This window comes from Pelodiscus sinensis, chromosome 9 (genome assembly GCF_052426305.1).
Source record: "Pelodiscus sinensis isolate ZL-2025 chromosome 9, ASM5242630v1, whole genome shotgun sequence".
NCBI lineage: Eukaryota > Metazoa > Chordata > Testudines > Trionychidae > Pelodiscus > Pelodiscus sinensis.
Window position 1 is genome coordinate 46,014,871 of NC_143060.1, and position 21,154 is coordinate 46,036,024.

The 21,154-nt window shown below is 49.2% G+C and overlaps 2 protein-coding genes across 6 annotated transcripts in view; both read left to right on the top strand.

The window, feature by feature from the left end:
- Window positions 1-21,154, top strand: part of GPSM2 (G protein signaling modulator 2) — a 60,586-nt gene that overhangs the window by 18,824 nt on the left and 20,608 nt on the right. For 4 of the 5 annotated variants that reach the window (XM_075936666.2, XM_075936662.2, XM_075936664.2 and 1 more), the window contains 6 exons: window positions 7,112-7,333; window positions 9,887-10,022; window positions 10,857-10,999; window positions 12,166-12,289; window positions 14,060-14,175; window positions 15,932-16,087. In XM_075936666.2, the coding sequence (XP_075792781.1) occupies window positions 7,112-7,333; window positions 9,887-10,022; window positions 10,857-10,999; window positions 12,166-12,289; window positions 14,060-14,175; window positions 15,932-16,087 (897 nt within the window). Of the gene's footprint in view, window positions 1-6,127; window positions 6,204-7,111; window positions 7,334-9,886; window positions 10,023-10,856; window positions 11,000-12,165; window positions 12,290-14,059; window positions 14,176-15,931; window positions 16,088-21,154 lie in introns of those variants that run through there. The other variant, XM_089780559.1, reaches the window with a different exon arrangement.
- On the top strand, window positions 2,359-4,115 carry LOC149523931 (uncharacterized). The gene is made up of 2 exons (XM_089780562.1): window positions 2,359-3,287; window positions 3,483-4,115. The coding sequence occupies exons 1-2, from the start codon at window positions 2,738-2,740 to the stop codon at window positions 4,019-4,021; spliced, it is 1,089 nt and encodes a 362-aa protein (XP_089636688.1). The 5' UTR covers window positions 2,359-2,737; the 3' UTR covers window positions 4,022-4,115.

The following is a 21,154-nucleotide window of genomic DNA, read 5'->3' on the forward strand; positions in this document are numbered from 1 at the left end:
CTGTGCAATAAAATGAAAGAAGATGGCTCCATGTCTGAATAAATAGCAGTTCTTGAACTTCTCCAAACATAAAAGTACTGCATGTGTTATGGATATCCAGTCTGGGAAGTTGGACCTGGGGAGAACTCCATGGTTGAAGTATTTTTTTTCTTCAGCATCTTTACTGGCTGCCAGGCATAAATTATATTTAATTACAAAAGCTAAGAATGTCTTTTATGTCACTTTGCTTAAGTTGTGGAATGTCAAAGACTACCAGGTATGATACAATTTTGTTAACTCATTTTATGGCCAACAATACTCAGGTTTTCCTGAAAAGCAATCCACTAGAGCTTTCAAAAATACTTTGTTCCTGCTCAAGTTTTATGAAATGTTTTGTTACCTACTAATTTGTTAATAATTTTTTAATATTAAAATTTGCATTAACAGTTCTTCACTCCAGTGTTTTGCCTATCTGTATTTTAGTATTGTCAGTGAAATAAATAGCTGCTGGTTTGGGGTATATTATTTTTAATTACCTATATTAGTGATTTTATTTTTCAATTAAAATATTGTTCTGACATTGTATTAATTCTCAGTGTGCTAGAGATATGCCTGGGTGTTAAATGTTTTCCAAGTCACTAGGGTGTGAGCATGTAATAAACTGTACTAGCTGATCTCTGCAATTTCCATGCTTAAATTTCCTTCCTGTCCAGTTTAGGAAAAATGATCTTCTATGGCACTGTGTACTTATTTCCTCATATCTAGTTTTGATGTTAAATTAGGTCAGTGTCCTGTCCAATAACAACTTTAACTCAGAGGCCAAAGAGTTTTCAATTTAGTCAGGAAAGGCAAGATGTTGCAGTTATGCAGAATAATTAATAACAGATTGCATCATTTGAAGAGTTGCCACTGGTTGACTTAGTGGTGGAAAGGAACACTAATAATGGAAAATATTTTAATTGCATTTAAAGTGTTATGTTGAGAATAAGTAGTTGTTAGATTCTGAAAGATTGTTTTTGGGGATGAAAGCTAATCTGGTATTGAGTAGCTGTATTTACTTTGTAAATCAAGTTAAAGAACAATTTTTAGAAGCTATGCCAAAATTTTAGTGAGTGGTTTTGAATAAGATTTCACATTTTTTTTCAAGGCATGCAATTCTATTATTGTAATTTATTACAGTATATCTTTTAAAATGTGTGTATAAATCTCTATGCAGAAGAAGTTTGTCCAGAAATCAATAAAGTAAAACAATGCCATTCGTAGAAATAATTTTTTGCAAGTTTGCTTAGTAATTTTTGTTTATTGATTATAAGCAGTACAGAAAATAGCTGTATCTATTCACATGCTTGGCTCAGGTTAGGGAAACATCATCCAACTGTCTGATTGCGTCTTCTGAGTAAAACAACATCAGTTGAAATACATACTGTTGTTGTCGTTGTCATTGTCTTCTCAGTATGTCCGGTAGTTTGTTTACTTATGTACAGTGCCATTTAGTTTCCATAACAAGCAGCCCCTGTGGCACCTTAGGGCATGTCCATTTTAGGAAATTATTTTGAACTAAATAACTATTTTGAAATAGAGTCTCCACACTACAGAGAAGCCTCAAAATTAGTCCGAGGCAGACTCTCTTAATGTGGACATGCTACCTTGACTTAGAGCCTCAGGCAACACTAGGGAATAATTATTTTGAATGATTCTGGGAAGTAGTTATTTCAAAACAGCAGCAATGGAGCATCCATACTATTGCTTCTTTCGAAATAAGTGTTATTCCTTCTGGAACACAGGAGTTGTTGTTTTGAAATAACTAGCCTCTTATTTCAAAATAATGGGCTTGGTAGTGTGGATGCTCAGCTTCTTATTTTGAAATAACTCCCTAGTGTAGATCAGGGCTTAGAGACTAACAAAAATATATGTAGTATTATGAGCTTTCGTGGGCAAAACCCACTTCTTCAGATGAGCTTGAGTGAAGAAAAAACGGGTGACCCTCAGAATATATAACAGAAAAAGAAGGGAGAGGATAAGGGGGGTGGGGAGAAAAGGAGGGGGAAAAAAGTACTTGTCAATTGTAGCACTGGTGCTAATGAGGCTAATTGAGTGGGATGGAAGTGTCCCATACTTAGCTTTTGATGTTAATGAAGTGTTAAATGTAAGAGAAGCTGGTTTTATAATGGGGCCATCCAGTTCATATCTTTGTTCAATCCAAGGGAAACAGTGTCAAATTTGCATATGAAGGTCAAGTCCATACTCTGTATTTGGCTTGTGAAATTTCTTTGTAGAAGAATAGCTATTTTTAAATCCATTGAGTGCCCAGGAGGTTTGAAATGTTGCCTTTTATATGTTTTTGTGTTTCACAGGGGTAGCCGTGTTAGGGTATGTCTACACTAGAAAGTTAGTTCGAACTAACGGACGTTAGTTCGAACTAACTTTCCTATGCGCTACACTAGCGCTCCGTTAGTTCGAACTTAATTCGAACTAACGGAGCGCTTAGTTCGAACTAGGTAAACCTCATTTTACGAGGACTAACGCCTAGTTCGAACTAGCTAGTTCGAACTAAGGGCTGTGTAGCCCTTTAGTTCGAACTAGTGGGAGGCTAAGGCTTCCCAGGTTTCCCTGGTGGCCACTCTGGCCAACACCAGGGAAACTCTATTGCCCCCCTCCCGGCCCCGGAGCCCTTAAAGGGCCACGGGCTGGCTACTCACTTTGTGCCAGTTGCAAGGCTGCAAGCACCCGTGCCTGCACAGCCTGCACCTGCCACACAATGAGCCAGCCATCCGAGGGCTCCCAGCCCTCCACTGCTCCCCACGACCAGCCTGGCGGCTCCCAGGAGCCTGCCCGGGGGCGCAAAAGGCGGGCGCCCGCCTGGTCAAGTGCGGAGATCGTGGACCTCATCGAGGTTTGGGGGGAAGCCTCCAATGTCCACGATCTCCGCACTAGCCACCGGAATGCGGCCGTCTATGGACGCATGGCTGCCAGCCTGGCCGCCAGGGGCCACCAGCGCAGCCGGGAGCAGGTGCGCTGCAAGATTAAAGACTTGCGGCAGTCCTACTCCCGGGCCTGCCTGCCAGGGGCTGACCCGGAGGCCTGCCCCCACTTCCATGCCCTGGACCGCCTCCTGGGGGCTCATGCCGTCCCTGCCCCCCGGGACGTGATTGACCCCGGGGCAGAGGGACCGCTCCTGGAGACAGAGGAGGAGGAAGAGGGCTCTGAGAGCCAGGAGCCTGCTGCCAGCCTTCCCAGGACCCGGGACCCCCGAGGCACCCCACAGAGCCGCTCGCCTGCATCATCAGAGGCCGGGGAGGCGTCCACCTGTGAGTACCCTCGTGTTCCCCTTATGTGTACGGGGGGCTGGGGCGAGAGGGAGCCCCGGGACCGTGCGCCTGGGCCTTGCCCACCACGGAGCAGCAGCTGGGGATCCTGCAGGGGCCCTGGCCTTGCAGAGGGGAGCTGGGTTTCACACACCTGGGCCCCTGGGGTCATTGACCGCTGGTCTTCTTGCACCACAGCTGCAGCACCGGGGACTGCAGGGCGCACCACACCGCCTGCAGCAGCCGCCCGCGCCCGGGCAAGCAGGACAGCCAGGAACCAGGAGGACTACCAGAGGCGGCATCTCCGGTTCCTGGACCGACAGCTCCGTCTCCAGGACCACTGGGTCCAGGAGGACCTCAGGCTGCGCCAGAGGAGTCTGGAGGCCCTGGAGGAGCAGGGCCGTGCCCTGCGAGGCCACCTCCAGAGCCTGCTAGACCGCTTTCCATTTCCTCCTCCCCCTGCTCCCCCTCTTGCTCCCCCTCTTGCTCCCCCTGCTCCCCCTCTTGCTCCCCCTCTTGCTCCCCCTCTTGCTCCCCCTCTTGCTCCTCCTGCTCCCCCTCTTGCTCCTCCTGCTCCCCCTCTTGCTCCTCCTGCTCCTCCTGCTCCTCCTGCTTCCGCTCCTGCTTCCTCCACACCCCCTGTCCTCTCTGCCCCCCCCTCCACAACCATTCCCCACCGACGCCCCCGGACCCGCAGTGTGGCGAGACGGGAGAGGCACCCAGACTCCCACCCCTGAGCTTTCCTTTCCCTTCTTCCCTTCCCTCCCCTCCCCTTCCAGCTCCCTCGTCCCAGGTTTCCCCCTCCCTTCTCCCACCTTCATTCCTCCCTCCCCCACCCCAGTTCTGTGAAATAAACAGACGTTTTTGTTGGAAAAACAGGTGTCTTTATTTGACAGTAGGTAGGGAGGGGAAAGGGGAAGGGGGGGGTAGGGTGGAAGAAGGCCCCGGTGGGGCATGCAGGGAGAGGTCAGTCCTCCTCCTCCTCCACCTGGAAGCTCTCCCGCAGGGCTTCCCGGATCCGGATGGCCCCCCGCTGGGCTTCCCGGACGGCGGCGGTGCGGGGCTGACCGTAGTGTCCAGCCATGCGGTCAGCCTCAGCCATCCAGGCTGGCAAGAAAGCCTCCCCCTTCCGCTCACACAAATTGTGGAGCACACAACATGCCGCCACCACGGGAGGGATGTTGTGCTCGGCCAGGTCCAGACGGGTGAGGAGGCATCGAAAGCGGGCTTTCAGTCGCCCGAAGGCCCCCTCCACCACGATGCGGGCCCTGCTCAGCCTGTTATTGAAGGCCTGGCGGGAGGGATTGAGGTGTCCCGTGTAGGGCTTCATGAGCCACGGCTGCAGTGGGTAGGCGGCATCCCCCACCAGGCAGACGGGCATGTCCACGTCCCCGACCCTGATGTGGCGGTCGGGGAAGAAGGTCCCGTCCTGCAGCCGCTGGCACACGGAGGAGTTCCGGTACACCCGGGCGTCGTGTGCTTTGCCGGACCAGCCCACATTTATGTCCGTCAACTGTCCCCGGTGGTCACATACGGCCTGCAGGATGACGGAGAAGTACCCCTTGCGGTTCACGTACCGGGACGCCTGGTGTTCCGGGGCACGGATGGGGATGTGCGTCCCGTCGATGGCCCCCCCGCAGTTGGGGAAGCCGAGGGCGCCGAATCCCCGGATGACGGCATCCGGGTCGGCGAGGCGGACCACCCTGCGGAGCAGCACCCGGTTGATGGCCTTGACCACCTGCGGAGAGAGACACAGCAAAGCGTCAATCAGTGGGGCGCCCGGGTGGCTGGGAGCGTGCGTGCCCTGGCAGTGCCCCGCGCCCCACTCCCGGAAGCAACCCCCCTGGCGGCGTGTAGTACGGCCGGGACAGCCCGACCCCTCCGGTGCGGGGCGCTTTCGCCTCCTCCCGCCCCCCCCTTTGTCCCTGGGGCGGCCCATCCCCTCCTCGCAGCCCCCCTCCCCCCCGGCTCGGTGGCCGACGAGCGCCGTACCTGCATGAGCACTGCTCCGACAGTGGATCTCCCCACGCCGAACTGGTTCCCGACGGATCGGTAGCTGTCCGGCGTGGAGAGCTTCCAGAGGGCGATGGCCACCCGCTTCTGGAGGGGGATGGCGGGCCTCATGCGAGTGTCCCTTCTTTGCAGGGCAGGGGCGAGCCACTCGCAGAGCTCCAGGAAGGTGTCCCTCCTCATCCTAAAGTTCTGGGTCCACTGTCGGTCGTCCCAGCGCTCCAGGACGATGCGGTCCCACCAGTCGCTGCTGGTGTCCAGACGCCAGATGCGGCGGGGCACACCGGTGCCGGGGCGCCGCCGCGGCTCCTCCACGGCCCCCAGGGCGGCCAGGCGGAGAGGCAGGGGGCTGACGTTCCCCAGGTGGTGCCAGGCAGCCTCGAGCCATTGCTGGCAGGCTTGCAGCAGCAAGTCCAGAACGTGCACCAGAAGGTGCAGGGCGAGCCGTGGCTCCATGTTGCCACCTGCGGCAGTCCCCCCCGAAGGGAAGCACCGACACAGACGGGCACAGAGACCGACGCTTTGCTGTCCCTCGGCGAGGTTGGCAAGCAAGCAGGAAAAGCTGAGAACCGGCTGTCCAGGGGGGGTCCCTTTAAGCACGAGCCTCAGATAGCCTCAGACAGCAGCCACACAAAGCAACTGCTGACCTGATGCCCTGCCAGAACCGGTTTCAGCTGCCCTTAAATGCCCCCCTGCGTCCAATCAGTGTGGACGCGCTAGTTCGAACTAGCAAAACGCTAGTTCGAACTAGTTTTTAGTTCTAGATGCACTTGTTCGAATTAACTAATTCGAACTAAGTTAGTTCGAACTAGCGCTGTAGTGTAGACGTACCCTTAGTCTGTAACATTGCTGGCACTTGATGGCATATCACATTAGAGGATGTGCAGTGGTATGAGCCTCTGATGTTAGGTACCTCTATAACTCTTAAATCATGTACAGTAGCAATATTGATGTGAATTTAAGTTTGTGTCAGGATATTTAAAAAAAATCCTAATTTGGTGTTGAACAAATCCACTTCTCTTCACTGAAGATTGTTTGGGAAATGTAACAATCTTAGACTGCTCAGCTTTAAAGAGGGACTTATTTGATTTGTTTGTTCATTTGTGCTACAATAGTGGCAGGAGGCATAAATGAAATGTGAAGTTAAAGAAAAAAACACTGCCATATCCTTCTAAGAGAAATCAGATGTTTCCGAGGAAAACTTTATTTTTGTTTGTTTTATGGTGTGGTTTACTTGCAGACAAAAAACAAGAATAGGGTTGTGCATATGAGAGAGACAGAGAGGGTTGTTGAATGGACTGAATCCTGATATCCTTTGTTTTTTCCTCAATTATTCTATGGTAAAATCCCCTTTTGACTTCAATGAAAACTGCCCTGGGTAAGACTCGAAGGTTTGGTCCTACAAATTTCAAAATTCTAGTAGTTGCTTAGACTACATGGGAGTGTTTTACAGGTTTTGGTTTTGTTTATCTGCCAGAACCTGACACAGTTTCTCCCAGTAATTGGCTGAGACATAACCCAATGCCCAGATTTTGGTTTTAGATTTTGAGAGAGGATTTTTCTCTCCTGACTCTGTAGAACATCCATTACCAGCACCAGCTTATGTAATGAAATAGTAGTAAACTTAAGTCTTGTTTTGTGAAAAGGAAACATTGTTCCAAACAACTGTAAAGAATTTTCAGTGTGTATTATAATGAACACTGATTTCTAGTATTCAGAGAAATTTCCCATGCATAAATGTCCTCACAACTCAGACTCTTAGAGAGACAACTATATTTAGGCTGAACATTACCTTTTTTCCCCCACAAATTGTGCAGAATGGAAGCTTCCTGTCTGGAACTGGCCTTGGAAGGCGAGCGGCTTTGTAAAGCAGGAGATTGTCGAGCTGGCGTATCTTTCTTTGAAGCTGCAGTTCAGGTTGGAACAGAAGATCTCAAAACTCTAAGTGCTATTTACAGTCAGCTAGGCAATGCTTATTTCTACCTGCATGAATATGCAAAAGCCCTGGAATACCATCACCATGATTTAACCCTTGCAAGGTAATTTTGCATTCTTTTAGGCATATCCTCAGCCTTGGTCATATTCTTGTGAAGATCAGCAATGCTTTGTTCAGTGTAACATTCATCATTCATGCCTGTTAAGAGACATTGATGTGCTAGTGATGGGAGATTGGATGGTGTTTTGACAAATAATTTGTCTATCATTTTACTGGAGGAGAGCAAGGGTTACCAGATTTGTGGATATGTAGATGGATTCCTCTTTAAAACTCATCTATTCTTCATACTTTTCTGTTTCTAAATCTAAGCTCTCTGGCTCTCCAAAAATTAAGCTGCCATTGTTTTACTATACATAACTGACTAGTCTACTTCTCTTTAAAACTAGTAATGTGTTGTTGATGAAAATGTGCAAAAATTATTTAGGCTTTTCATTACATGTGTTTGGTTCTTTTTTTTTTTTTCCCCAAGCCCTTCTAGTTTTGACACTTCCATGTTTAAAATTTTGAGTTTTTTAACAGTGTGATCTTAAGAAGCTGTTCCCATACAACAAAGAAGGGAAAATTTATACCTCAAGAGCAGGAGTTCTAGATAATTATGTTTAGATGTTGCACTGGAGATTTTTCCTCCCTCGAGAAAACAAATTGTTCTAATAGAGCAGGGCTGAGCAAGAGGCTGTCAGTGGGCCACATCTGGCTCGCTAGCACTTTCACCCAGCCTATGGCAGCTCCCGGCTCTGCCACTAGTGTGTTGACTTATTGCCATCAAGGAGGCACAAGCCCTTTCAGCTCCTGCTATTTAAAGGGCTCACGTCTCCCTGGCGGCTCCCAGGCAATGCATTAGCGACGGGGCCGGGGAGGCATGAGCCCTTTCAATTGCTTCCATTCAAAGCACTTGTGCCTGCTGAGCGGCTGCTACTGCATTGCCTGGCAACCGCCTGGAAGACACAAACCCTTTAAATTGAAACAACTGAAAGGGCTTGCAGCTCCTGGCCCCACTGCTAATGCATCGCCTCACAGCCGCCTCAAGTTGTGAGCCAGAAACCCTTTAAATAGCAGCAATTGAAAAGGCTTCTGGCTTGCAGCTGCCAGGCAATGGGTTAGCAATGGGGCCAGGAGCTGCAAGCCCTTCAGTGTGAATTCCAAGCCTCCAACCCAGACAACTCTAGGAGGAGCCTACCCTCCAGCATCGCCCCGTCTGCTTGAGGTCCCATCCTTTCCCTTGACTGGAGCTCAGGGGGACGGGAACCCCAGGCCAAGCAAAGCTGGGGGCAGGCTAGCTTCCAACCCCGCTTCTGCCTGAGGTTCTGCCCCTTCTGGAGTGGCCCACAACCTCTTCTGAAATTTGGAAACTGGCCCCCCTTCAAAAATTATTGTCCATCCCTGTAATAGAGCTTAATTTAGGTTCACGGGGAGGCATGAACACAGTGCTATTGCACCTAACAATTCATTGCCAACTTTGTATAGTAAAGGTTTTAAGGGCTGAGACACTAATTTGTATTGATTTCATCCCTATCCCTGTTTTCCCTCCCCACCCCCAGACAAATTATAACAGACAACAGTTGTAGATTCAAACCAGATATTTAACATTTCCCAAAGGGTGGGGGAGCTTCTTTCATTAAGACTTTTTTCCTTCTTTGGAGTACTATATCAAGTACTTCCTAATTAGTTTCCAGGGTGTTAGTTTTTTTAGTGTAATATACCAATAAGTAGGAAGTGCCATATTCAGAAACATATTGTGGTTCTAACATAATTAAAATGAATGTCCCCCATGCACTTTCTGTTAAGTCGAAGTCTGTAACTGAACTCTGTGTATGTACATATAATATATTTATAAAATTAAAATCTTACTATACTTTAAAAAGGTTTTTCTTGCAGGACGACAGAGTGACGTCATGCGTCACTCTGCATCCCGCAGCGTCTCCTGCCGCCCTCAGCCGCATGGTCTCCCCTTCCTCATGCTCCGTGAGAGCTGCAAGCCATGTGGTCTCTCATTCTCTAACCTTTGGGAGTGTGAGAGCTGTGATACCTCTTGGGAGCTGGGGTTGGATGCAGGAGCCGCACAGCCTTGTGGGGGCTCGGGTGGGGGGCTCACAGGACATGTGCGATGTCGCCAGTGCTCTGGGGGCTGGGGGCACGCAGGAGCTGCACGACCTTGCCTCTCGCTTGCACGGGGCCAGAGCCATGTGGCCTCTTCCCTCACTGCCAGAGTGAGCCAGCCTCAGCCCAGTCCCAACCCCCTGGCAGCCAGAGGGGAAAGATCCAGGCCAGCCTCAGTCCGCCCCTCCCCCCGGTGGCCTGAGTCGGGAGAGCCGGGGCAGGCCAGGGCTTCTACGCCTCGACTTGGCCCTCCCCAGCGACTGGGGAGAGCCGGGGCTGCTTACCCCTAAAAAAGAGGGTTGTTGATCATAGCGAGCAGGGGGTACTGCCCCCTAGTAAACATACAACCTCATAAATTGTAAATAAAACATGCACTTCATACTATTGTAGATTTTTCTTATAAAAAGAAATGCCTTTCGTGTAATTCTGTTTACAGTGCATTGAACATACATGTATTGCAAATATGCAGGATTTACTGTTTATGTTATTTTAATTTCAGAACCATTGGAGACCACGTAGGTGAAGCTAAAGCTAGTGGCAATTTGGGAAATACCTTAAAGGTGCTTGGGAATTTTGATGATGCTATTGTTTGTTGTCAAAGGCACCTAGATATTTCCAGAGAGCTTAATGACAAGGTAAGAGGAGTGAACATTCAGTTACTGTCAAGCTGGTGGTAATATTTTAGAACAGCTAGAAGATTTAGCTGGTGTTGCCCAGATCTGGGAGTGAGGGGGCTCACTCTCTGACTTCCCCTACCCTTCTCAAGGGCCAGCCCGCAGCAGTGAGGGCTGCACAGGCTGCCTGCCAACTTCTCCTTGGGTTGTGGCCATGCAGGCCACCCAGTGGCTTCTCCCTGGGGGCAGGCTGGAGTGGTGGGGGCTGTGCTACTGGTCAGTAGCCGCTCCCTGAGGCAGGGTCACTTGCTTGTTCCACTATGATCATTCGTGAATATAACTGTCCCTGCTCTCTCATCCCCCCTTTCCTTTTGATGTGAAACATTCCATACACATCACATTGCGCTGTCACAACCAAACCTGGCCTTGCTTTAAGTTATGATAAGAGGAACCTGCATATCAAATTGAGTGGCCCCAGATGTTACCATTGAGGCAGCATTCTTGAACAAACACTCACAAATGGGCGGACATACTCTCTAAAATATATAATAGATGATTATAGAAATACTAAAATATACTGATGAGCCAGTGGTCTCAAGTAGCTTGTCTCACAACCATTTAAATTATGAAGATAGTTGCAAGTTTGATTACTCCTACTTAGGAAACATTACAAGTAGAAGCACAGGTACAATGCTTTGTTGGGATGCGTTGGGGGTGTAACTCTCCAAAATGATCATACTTTCCCATTAATAGATGAGAAGCTTGGTTTCTCTGTCTGATGGTTTTAATCATTGATACTGTGCAGAGTTGCACAGGATTTCTAAATCTTTCCAACATATTGATACTGTGTTCTAGGTTGGAGAAGCAAGAGCACTTTATAATCTTGGAAATGTGTATCACTCCAAAGGAAAAAATGTAGCCTGTGCTGGGACTCACGATCCAGGGGAGCTTCCAGATGAAGTGAAGGCTGCATTACAAAAAGCTGCCGATTATTATGAGTAAGTAATGATATCAAAATGCTGTGGCTGGAAAGAAAAAAAATCATTGAGACCTTCATTGAGACCTTCCTATACTTTAGTTCAGCGTTGTGAACTAAAGTATAGGATAGCATCAGTTAGTGGTACCAGCAGCAACATGTTGGCATTTGGGATAAGTTGGTAAAACATGAAAGGAGTAAATAATCATACCTGGAGTTTTGTGGGACGTGGCAGCTTTGGTTTCATTTTTGAGATATGCTTCTCGGTAATGCCACATAAGGGCTGTGTATCTCTACCTGTTGTAAGTCGCTGCACCATATTGGGGCCCTCCTATCTGTTCAGGAACCAAACTGGGGGTATGTCTACACTACCCTCCTAGTTCGAACTAGGAGGGTAATGTATGCATACCGCACTTGCTAATGAAGCCCGGGATTTGAATTTCCCGGGCTTCATTAGCATAAGCGGGGAGCCGCCATTTTTAAATCCCCGCTGCTTCGAACCCCGTGTAGCGCGGCTACACGGGGCTCGAACTAGGTAGTTCGGACTAGGGTGCCTATTCCGAACTACCGGTACACCTCGTTTCACGAGGAGTAACGGTAGTTCGGAATAGGACCCTAGTCCGAACTACCTAGTTCGAGCCCCGTGTAGCCGCGCTACACGGGGTTCGAAGCAGCGGGGATTTAAAAATGGCGGCTCCCCGCTTATGCTAATGAAGCCCGGGAAATTCAAATCCCGGCTTCATTAGCAAGTGCGGTATGCATACATTACCCCGCTAGTTCGAACTAGCGGGGTAGTGTAGACATACCCTGGGAGATGAAAAAGTAGGATATGTGCATCAGCAAGTCTGAGTTGATATTTGGCCTTTTTATTTAAGTAACCATTTCCCATTTGATGGAAATGCCACAACTGTCTTCCTGCCACAGGAGAATGGATGTACATTTGAGAGTGGCTAGCAGTTTCTGAGTAAATGATCTTCCCCTTTTCCAAGCACTGAACACACCAGAGTCAGATATCTGCTGGTATCAGGCTGCATAATGCCTATTGCTATTGTCAAGGCCACTAAGTCAACTAGTAAAGGGAAAACAAGCTCTTCACTTGTAGTAATAGGAAAATCGATGATTATATGGCTCATAATTTCTTCTGAACAACCTATTAGGTATCTCTCTTTTTCTCCCCACTCTCGTCAGGGAAAACTTGACAATAGTGACAGAGCTGGGTGATAGAGCAGCCCAGGGACGCGCATATGGAAATCTGGGGAATACACATTACCTTCTGGGCAACTTCAGGAGTGCGGTTATAGCCCATGAACAGGTACAAAGACTGTATTTTTAGAAAATGTTTACTTTAGCAGAACACTTTTCAGCTTCTGATTGATCCTTTACATAAGTATATTGTGTGTCTCTCTAGGCTTTTACATACTAACGTACCATTCTTCATCTCTCTATATATAAAAAACTTTTCCGGCTGGACAATAGAGTGACATCAGCACGTCACTCCTGTCACTTTGCTCCCAACTCTAAGCCCAGAATGACCTCTTGCCATGCTACCAGCCTTACTGGCTGCAGCCCCTCCGCACACCATCCCAAACCCCCTCACTCACATACCCCCTGCCAACAACCTGCAACCTCTAGCCCCCCTTCACTTAGACCCCTGCTAAGGTTGTCTTTGAGGAATCCCAAGCTCAGCCCATCTCCCAAGTCCCACTCCCTCCCACCCAGCCACGTGCCTTCAAGGCAGGAGAGGAGGCACTTGGTAATACTGACTTGAGCAGCCCAGGTTCCCTTTGCCTGGTACCCCGGGGCACTATGACTCGCTCCAGGGCAATGCCACTGTTGTTCTTGGTGCTCATGGGCTATTGGACCAGCAGGCTCGAGCAGTGCCAGGTGAAAAGTGAGGCATCCTGCATTGTCAGCTGCCTGTCGCATTCTGAGCCCAGTACCAAGCCGCCCCAGTGCAACCCACTGTGGTAGCCCTGCATCTGGTGCCCCAGCAGTTCTGAGTGTGGGTGGGGTAGCTGGGTTGGAGTGCCTGCGTCTGCATTGTGGCACCCGGAGACCCCTTTCACTCTATGGTCCCCGGCCCTCTTTCCATCCTCCATGTCCTTAGCCCCTGCTTTGCCCCCTCACAGACTGTTGTCCCCCCTCTCAACGTGACAACTTGCCTGGCACAGGGCGAGGTGCCCCATGGTCCCGGCCACCTGCCACCCCAACCTCTTCTGCACCCCAAATGGCCATACCCTGAGTCCAGTGCCAAGCTGACCTGGTGCAACCTGCTGCCACAGCCTAGCAGCCCCTGAGGCATCACGGGTGGCCCAAAAGCTTTTAGAGCAGCTGCCAACCTGCTGGTGCTATTTCCTTGCTGTTTAGGTTGCCTGTTTGTGTGAGGAGGCAGGGTGTGTGTAGGGAGGGTGGAAGGGGATAGGGTGTATGTGAGGATGAATGAGTGGGATGGTGGGGATATGGGGATGGGCAGTATGGGGGTGAGAAGGGGGAGGGGTTAGGGATGGGAGGAGGAGGATGATGGGCAGTGTGGAAAGGCTTTAGGAAGGATGGTGAGTGCAGGAATGGAGGCAGGGGGGTGGGAGTTTAGGAATGGAGGATGGATGGAAGGGGGGGTGAGCTGTGGTCCATGGAGATCTGGGCCCCAGCTCTTCTCCCCTCCCCCTAGGGCTCACTGGGGAATCGGGAGAAGAGCCAGGGCTGGTGCGTCCTGGGCCAGGGCTCAGGGTGGCAAAAGAGATGGGGCTGTGGGGACTGGGAGCAGGGGAGAGCTGGGGCTGGCATGGCCGGGGCGGGGAGGAAGAACTAGGGCAGGCACAGCCTTGGCCTGGCCCACCCTGGTGGCCAGGGAGAGAGCCGGCATTGGCTACCCCCAGAGAGAGGGGTGCTGTTGAGCATAGTGAGCAGCAGGTGCCATCCCCTAGTTGTTAATAGTACCGAAGCAAGCTCTTATACAGTCTTTCAAGAGATGTTAGCTTGAAGAACAATCAGATGTTTATACGAAGCTGTGAAGCCCTGTAAATGTGCTCTTGCAGATAAATTTGTGAAGTGCAGTACATTAGTAAGATTTTGTATTTTTCAGCGTCTCCTAATTGCAAAAGAATTTGGTGATAGAGCTGCTGAAAGAAGAGCATACAGCAATCTTGGTAATGCGTACATATTCCTGAGTGAATTTGAAACAGCTTCTGAATACTACAAGTTAGTTAATTTATTTCTTATATATGAACATATTACCAGTCCTTTTTACATAATTAAATAGGCAAGTTTTTAGCTCTGTTAGTAGTAATAATGCTTAGCACTTGATATATTGTTTTATAACATCCTTACAACGCAATTGGGAGCCAATTAATTATGAACATATAATAGAATTTCTAATTTTCTAGTCATTTGACCGTTCAGCTCTCCCTAAAGTCTGGATGTTAATATATTATGTCTAGCTTTTCTAGTAAGAGGGAATTTTTACAGGGGCATTTTCAAGTGGTGTGGGGCGTCAGCAGGCAGGGAGCCCAGCCTGCCTTGGGGTGCTGCTGGGCTGTTGGCTGGGAGATGCTTAGGTAAGTGCCTCCCAGCCAAAGCTAGCCTCTGGCACCCCAGCCCTTCTCACACCCCAGTTCCCTCTCCCAGATCACCATCCAAATCCTCTGCACCCCCTTGCCCCAGGTCACAACTCCCTCCTAGACCCTGTATCCTCTCCTACACCCCTCCCCCAGGCCGGAATTCTCTCCTGCACCCATACTCCCTCCCTGACTCTACCCCCCCCCCCCAATCCTCTGAACCAGGTCACAGCAGCCTCCTTGAGACAAACTCCCTCTCAGACCTCACACTGTCTCCTGCACCCCAGTCCTTTACCCCATGCACCCTTCTGCACCATGCTAGACCCTGCAAGGCCATTTCTCAGGCCAGTCAAAGACCAAGGACTGATAGCTTCTCCTTGCTTAAATACTCTTCTCCAGGTTGTGAATGTTTTGTTTTGCATCCCTCCCCTTCCCAGAAATTTACCATTTTCAGGATGGGTCCCAGTACTAGGTGGTGTGATCACATATCTCTCCAGACTGACTACCTTCTGGATTTAAAGGAAAAACAAAGCTTTTTACAAGCCAAGTTGTTTACTAAGTCATTGGGCTTCCCAGGCACTGGAAATGGCTCTCATTAGCACATTTAAAATGATATTCACATTTTATATTTCCAACTTGACATACAAGAATGATTCATGCACTAAAATTGTGTGTGTGTGAGAGCGAAAGCGAGAGCGAGAGCATCAGATCCAGCAGGCTGTAATATTAAAACTGATAGGTTTACATGAGTGATTTTGTCTAAAGAATATTCAAATTATGCATATTTACATTCATAAGCCAGTTTTCATAAATCATGAGGTGAGGATCATCGCAAGGTACGTGGGCTATATACGTGTTCAGATTTCAGCTGTGATGCCCAGAACTGGGCATGTTTTCAACTGAGCTGAACATTGGTCAGACAGTTAACTGAGTCAGCCATTAAGTCAATCCCTGTTGAGCATTAGGGACTTACTTCCATATCGAGGCAGCATCTTAACACTACCTACTCCTATTGATTAAGCATTTGCTGTGCTGTTATCTTCAAAAGTTGGCACCAGACTTTGTATCAACTGCACTCTGGATTTGTTTTATATAGTGACAAAAATCAGCATAAATAATGCAATAGAGAAGCAGCTAAAATTAGAATAGGCAGGTTAAAGGCCCATCCTTCTCTCATTGAAATCAATGGGATTTTTTTTTTCCATTCTAAGGTTAGAGGTAAATGGGAAGGGAAATTTTAATTCTCTTGTGGAATGATTATTAGCAGCTAATTTGCAAATTAAAGATTTGATTTTACCATTTTAATCATGCAATTGTATTGATTTCAGTTGGGTTGCACAGGTATCAATTAAGAACATAATTTTTATTGTAGTGATTTTGTGATCCTTTTTTTTTTTTAGGAAGACACTACAATTGGCTCGACAGCTTAAAGACAGAGCTGTGGAAGCACAGGCTTGTTACAGTCTTGGAAATACATACACTTTGCTCCAAGACTATGAGAAAGCAATTGACTTTCATCTAAGGCACCTTACCATTGCTCAGGAACTGAATGATAGGTGAGTTCTTTGGAGCCAATATTTATATTTAACTTAAAGGGATAATAGCATTGGACCTTGGTCTTCTGTAATTGTTCTATATATGGAACTTGAATTGAAGTCAATATGAGTTCCCAGCATGGATTGGCTATAGGATTACATCTTTAATAGGAAAAAGTGGTAATCTTAAAGCTATCACATGAATGAATCCTGAGATGAAATGTAGACTTGGTAAAGTTGTATTTGAGATGAATAGTAACCTGTAACTTATTAATTCACTGATACTGCTAGACTGGCTTTGTCCTGCGTCAGTTTTTTGTTAAGATTGGTTAATTGTTAAGATTAAAAGCTGTTGCATCTTTAATTTGAAATTAATAATTACTATAATTTTGAAGCCTTCTCATACCCACAGATACACTTTTTTGGTGCCTCCACTGGGGAGGAATTAAGTGGAAAGAACAGGATAAGTCCATTAAAATGTTTTAAAATAGTTTTTAAATGTAGATAATGTTAAGTCCTGTATTTCAATATTCAGGGTAACTAAAATTGCTTAATTATTGAATATTATGCTTATTGATTTATAGAGAAAGGCAATTTATAGAGAAAGACAATTTATAGAGAAAGAATGGGTAAGGGAATGAAATGCAAGAAAAAATGTTTATGAACTGGTTTACAAAATGTGATCCCTATGCATTTGTAAACTCTTAGGGCATGTCTTCACTACGAGAGTTAGATCTAATATGGTCTATTTCCTACCACCCGATTTATGTGAAGTTGAAAGTCCATGTCCTCACTGTGGGGAAGAATCGAATGTAGTCCAAAGTAGTGAATCCCCAATAGGGACACTACTGTTGTCTCAGAGAACAAGGCTTTGGACTCTGGGCTATGCTCATGGTGTCTGCTTGGTCCAAAACTCTGCAGCAGGTTACCAGGGGTTCATGTCGCCAGTGTCCCAGAATGCACTTGCTCCACCCTTTGCATGATATCACCAGGAGGCAGTCCGCTCATGCCTTTTTGTGCCCTGGTTGCCCATTTGGAGGCCATAGCTGTGCGAGGATGGAGCCCGGTGTGTAGGAAAGCATTGCCATGCTCGTGTGTTGTGGGGTGCTTTGACACTGTGCTTGGAGAGTGCATGCATGTTGCTCCACCAGGTAGAGGATGAGGATGAAGCTCAGTATGGCATGGTAGCACTCCTCAGGGAAGGCCTGGCACTTATGCCAGTATTTCCCAAATGGTGCTGCGCAAAGTGAAAGTAAGGGTTCCGTGAGAACCTGATCACTCCTTCCTCATCTTAAAGAGACAGAGAGGAGCCGCAAAGATGCCGGCTCCTTCTCTAGTTCCCCACTGGCTTTCAAACACCTTCCCTCCCCCATTTTTTTTTCTTTTTGCTCAACAACTTTTCCTGTGCGCCCCCTGCCCCTTTTTGCTCGACAAATTTTCTCCCTGGCTGTAGGGGTTCATTGAAATTCTTCTCCCTTTAAAAGGGTTCTGTGGCCAAATAAAATTGGGAAACACTGCTCTGGATACATTGCAGTGCTGATTCTGGTGCTGAGAGACGGGCTCAGACTGGTGGGGACCATATTGTGTTACAGTCAGTGACAATCAGCAGTGGCTGCAGAACTTGCAAATGCAGAAGGCCACATTTCTGGAATGGTGCAAATGGCTTTCCCCTGCCTGGAGGCACCAGAATCCCTGAATGAGACCCTCTCTGAGCATGGAGGAACATGTGGCAGTAGTCCTATTGAAGCTTGCTGTGCCAGACAGCTATTGGTCAGTCGGGATTCAGTTCAGGGTGGGGAAATGTACATCAAGGCTGTTGTCATAGAAATAGCCAACGCCATCAATAACATTCTGCTACAGTGGATTATGACTCTGGGAAATGTGGAGACCATAGTGGATGGCTTTTCTGGGATGGGCTTCCCTTACTGTAGTGGTGCCATAGACGGAACACACGTCCCTATCTTGACCCCCGAATACTTTGCCAGAGTATAGGCAGTCCTCGAGTTACGCGGATCTGACTTATGTCGGATCCGCAGTTACAAACGAGGCCCGTCTCCCTGGTCTCCAGCAGACCAGGGAGAGGAAGCAAAGCGGCGGAGCACATGGGCAGCGGACAGCCCAGACGCGTCTGGGCTGTCCGCTGCCCGCGTGCTCCGCCGCTTTGCTCTACTTTGCTCCCCGTCCCCCTGGTCTGCAGACCAGGGGGACGGGGAGCAAAGCGGAGCAAAGCCGCGTGTTCCGGGCAAAGCCCACGTGTTCCGCCACTTTGCTCCCCGTCCCCCTGGTCTGCAGACCAGGGGGACGGGGAGCAAAGCAGAGCAAAGCCGCGGAGCCCGAGGGCAGCAGGACAGCCACGGCGCGTCTGGGCTGTCCCGCTGCCCCCGTGCTCTGCGGCTTTGCTCCGGACGCCTGTGGTACAGCAGCTGGGGCGCTGCCGGTTGGTCCCGTAGCGCCGCTCTGGGCGCTACTGGACCAACCCGGCAGCACCCCAGCTGCTCTGTCCCAGGCGCCCTGATTCAGTCACTGCTGGTCAGTTTCAGCAGCGGCTGAAACAGGACGCCTGGGGCAGAGCAGCTTGGGTGCTGCTGGGTTGGTCCAGTAGCGCCGAGGAGCGGCGGCGCTACTGGACCAACCCAGCAGCACCCCAGCTGCTCTGCCCCAGGCTTTCCCAAGTCAGCTGCTGCTGAAACTGACCAGTGGCTGACTACAGGAAGCCCCTGCCCCGGGCTTCCTGGAATCAGCCGCTGATCAGTTTCAGCAGCAGCTGACTTGGGGATGCCTAGGGTTCTTAAGTTGAATCTGTATGTAAGTCGGAACTGGCGTCCAGATTCAGCCGCTGTTGAAACTGATCAGTTTCAGCAGCGGCTGAATCTGGACGCCAGTTCAGACTTACATACAGATTCAACTTAAGTACAAACCTACAGTCCCTATCTTGTACGTAACCCGGGGACTGCCTGTATATCAACTGCAAAGGGTACTTCTCCATGGTGCTGCAGGCGCTGGTGAATGTCAAGAGCCATTTCAGCAACATCAGTGTGGGATGCTTGAGAAAGGTGTGTGATGCATGCATCTTTTGGAACTCCTGACTCTTCTGGAAGATGTATGCTGGAACATTTTCCCTTGACTGGACAATCAGTGTTCGAGAGGTAGACGTGCTAATAGTGATTCTTGGTGACCCAGTCTCCCCCTTGCTCCTATGGCTCATGAATTCCTATACGGGCAGCCTAGACCCCGGCAAGGAGGAGTTCAATAACAGGCCGGTGGTGGAATGTGCCTTTGGACATTTATAGGAGAGGTTCAGGAGTTCCTGACTCATCTGGACCTCAGTGAATACAACATTCCCTTTGTGGTGGTACGTGTTGTGTGCTCCATAACCCATGCAAGAGCAAGAGGGAAACTTATCTGGCAGGATGAGGCACTGAGACAGAGCAGCTAGCTAGAGCAGTGGTCCCCAACCTTTCGTGGCTGCCTGGGGGTGGGGGCCGCCTGGGGGCAGAGGCTGCCCATGTGCCCTGAGCCCAAAGCCGGCACCTTGCATGTGTCGCGCGTCCGGGGCCAGCACCGCGAATGTGCTGCACGCCAGGGGTGGGGCCAGCCCAGATGTTTCGGCGGGTGCACATAAATGCTCCGGTGGGCGCCATGGCGCCTGCGGGCACCGCATTGGGGACCACTGAGCTAGAGAGTTTGAGCAGCTGGACACCAGCACAGTCAGTAGAGCAAAACAAGGGGAAATGTGAATCCAAGAGGCCTTCATGGACAGTTTTATGCAAAGCCTCTTTTAAGAGTCTACCATGTTGCTCTCCACAAGTTGCCCCTGCATTCCCTATAATCCTCCTCCACACATCTGCGGTTCAACCAATGAAGAGACTGTTCAGTGAACATGAGTTTTTATTGGGGGGGGGGGAAACAATAGGGAAGCGGAAGAACTGGGAACCGGAAGGGGGGGAGGGGAGGAGGGGAATTTGGGAACATGACTGGGACTGCCTTCTGCTTCCCAAGGGCCTGGAGGGTCCAACGACCCTAGAGTCTCCCCCTTCCCCCTATGTCCTGGGGATTTAGCAGCCCTTTGGGATTCTGAGGGTGGAAGCTACAGGATTGGTGGAGGAGGGACTGTGGGAGTGTCATCAGGATGGTCAGGGTTCTGGCCTCTTGAGGGCAAGACACCACATGCTCCATCACAGCGGTAAGGGAGGTGAACATAGTTTCATGATGTCTTGCTTGCTGCTCCCTGGTGGCTGTCTTGCAGAGCAGCAGCAAAATCCAGGCCTGGATCTCTGCCACAAAGGTGTGCATGTAGTCCATTTGCTCCTGGAACATGTCCTCCCTCGTGCTTTTGTGCCTGTGGATGTGAGCCAGACAGGCAGATGCTGGAAGAGGTAGAGGACACACTGAGCTGGGTGCTGTCCCAGCTGTAAAGAAATATTACAAGGGCAAACTTTATAGCAGATATATTGTGGTAAGCCTACCCCTAATTTGTTAGCCTACACCAAAAGTCTCTGTAAAGACAAAGGAGATGTGTTCTGTGCAAGGCCAAATGTTTGCTTTAAAGTGGGCACTTTACAGCAGGTGCTCAGACTTCTCAGGGAAGCACTGGGAAACACTAGTTCCGGAGGGAATTAGTCATGGAAAGGAGCCAGCCAGGGTTGGAGCCTAAAAGTGGGAGAGGGGTGCCAGTAGAGGGCGGCTTCCCACTGTGTCCGGCACATGTGGCTTCCCAGGACAGTACTACTTTCCCAGACAGGACAGGAGCTTGCGGAAGGGGATAGGGTGGGTTGCCGCCGTGTCCAGGATATACCAGGTCTGTCACACGTGGACTCTTAGGAAACACTGGTTTCTTTCCTGCCAGGGTGTGTGTGTGAGAAATGTATGTCTGGCACATGCAGCCTCCCGGGGAGAGTGCTAATAGGTTCCCCTCTTCCCTGCAGGTTGCCATGTGAGGTATCAATCTTCTCCAAATCACATCACATGATTGGGAGTGTATGCTGACTCAGTGTGACCATAAACATGGGTCTTATGCTGAACCGCTTTGTGGGTTCAGTAATGCTAGACCACTTACTGGTGGCTTGGTGCAGGAAGGTGTCCTACTGC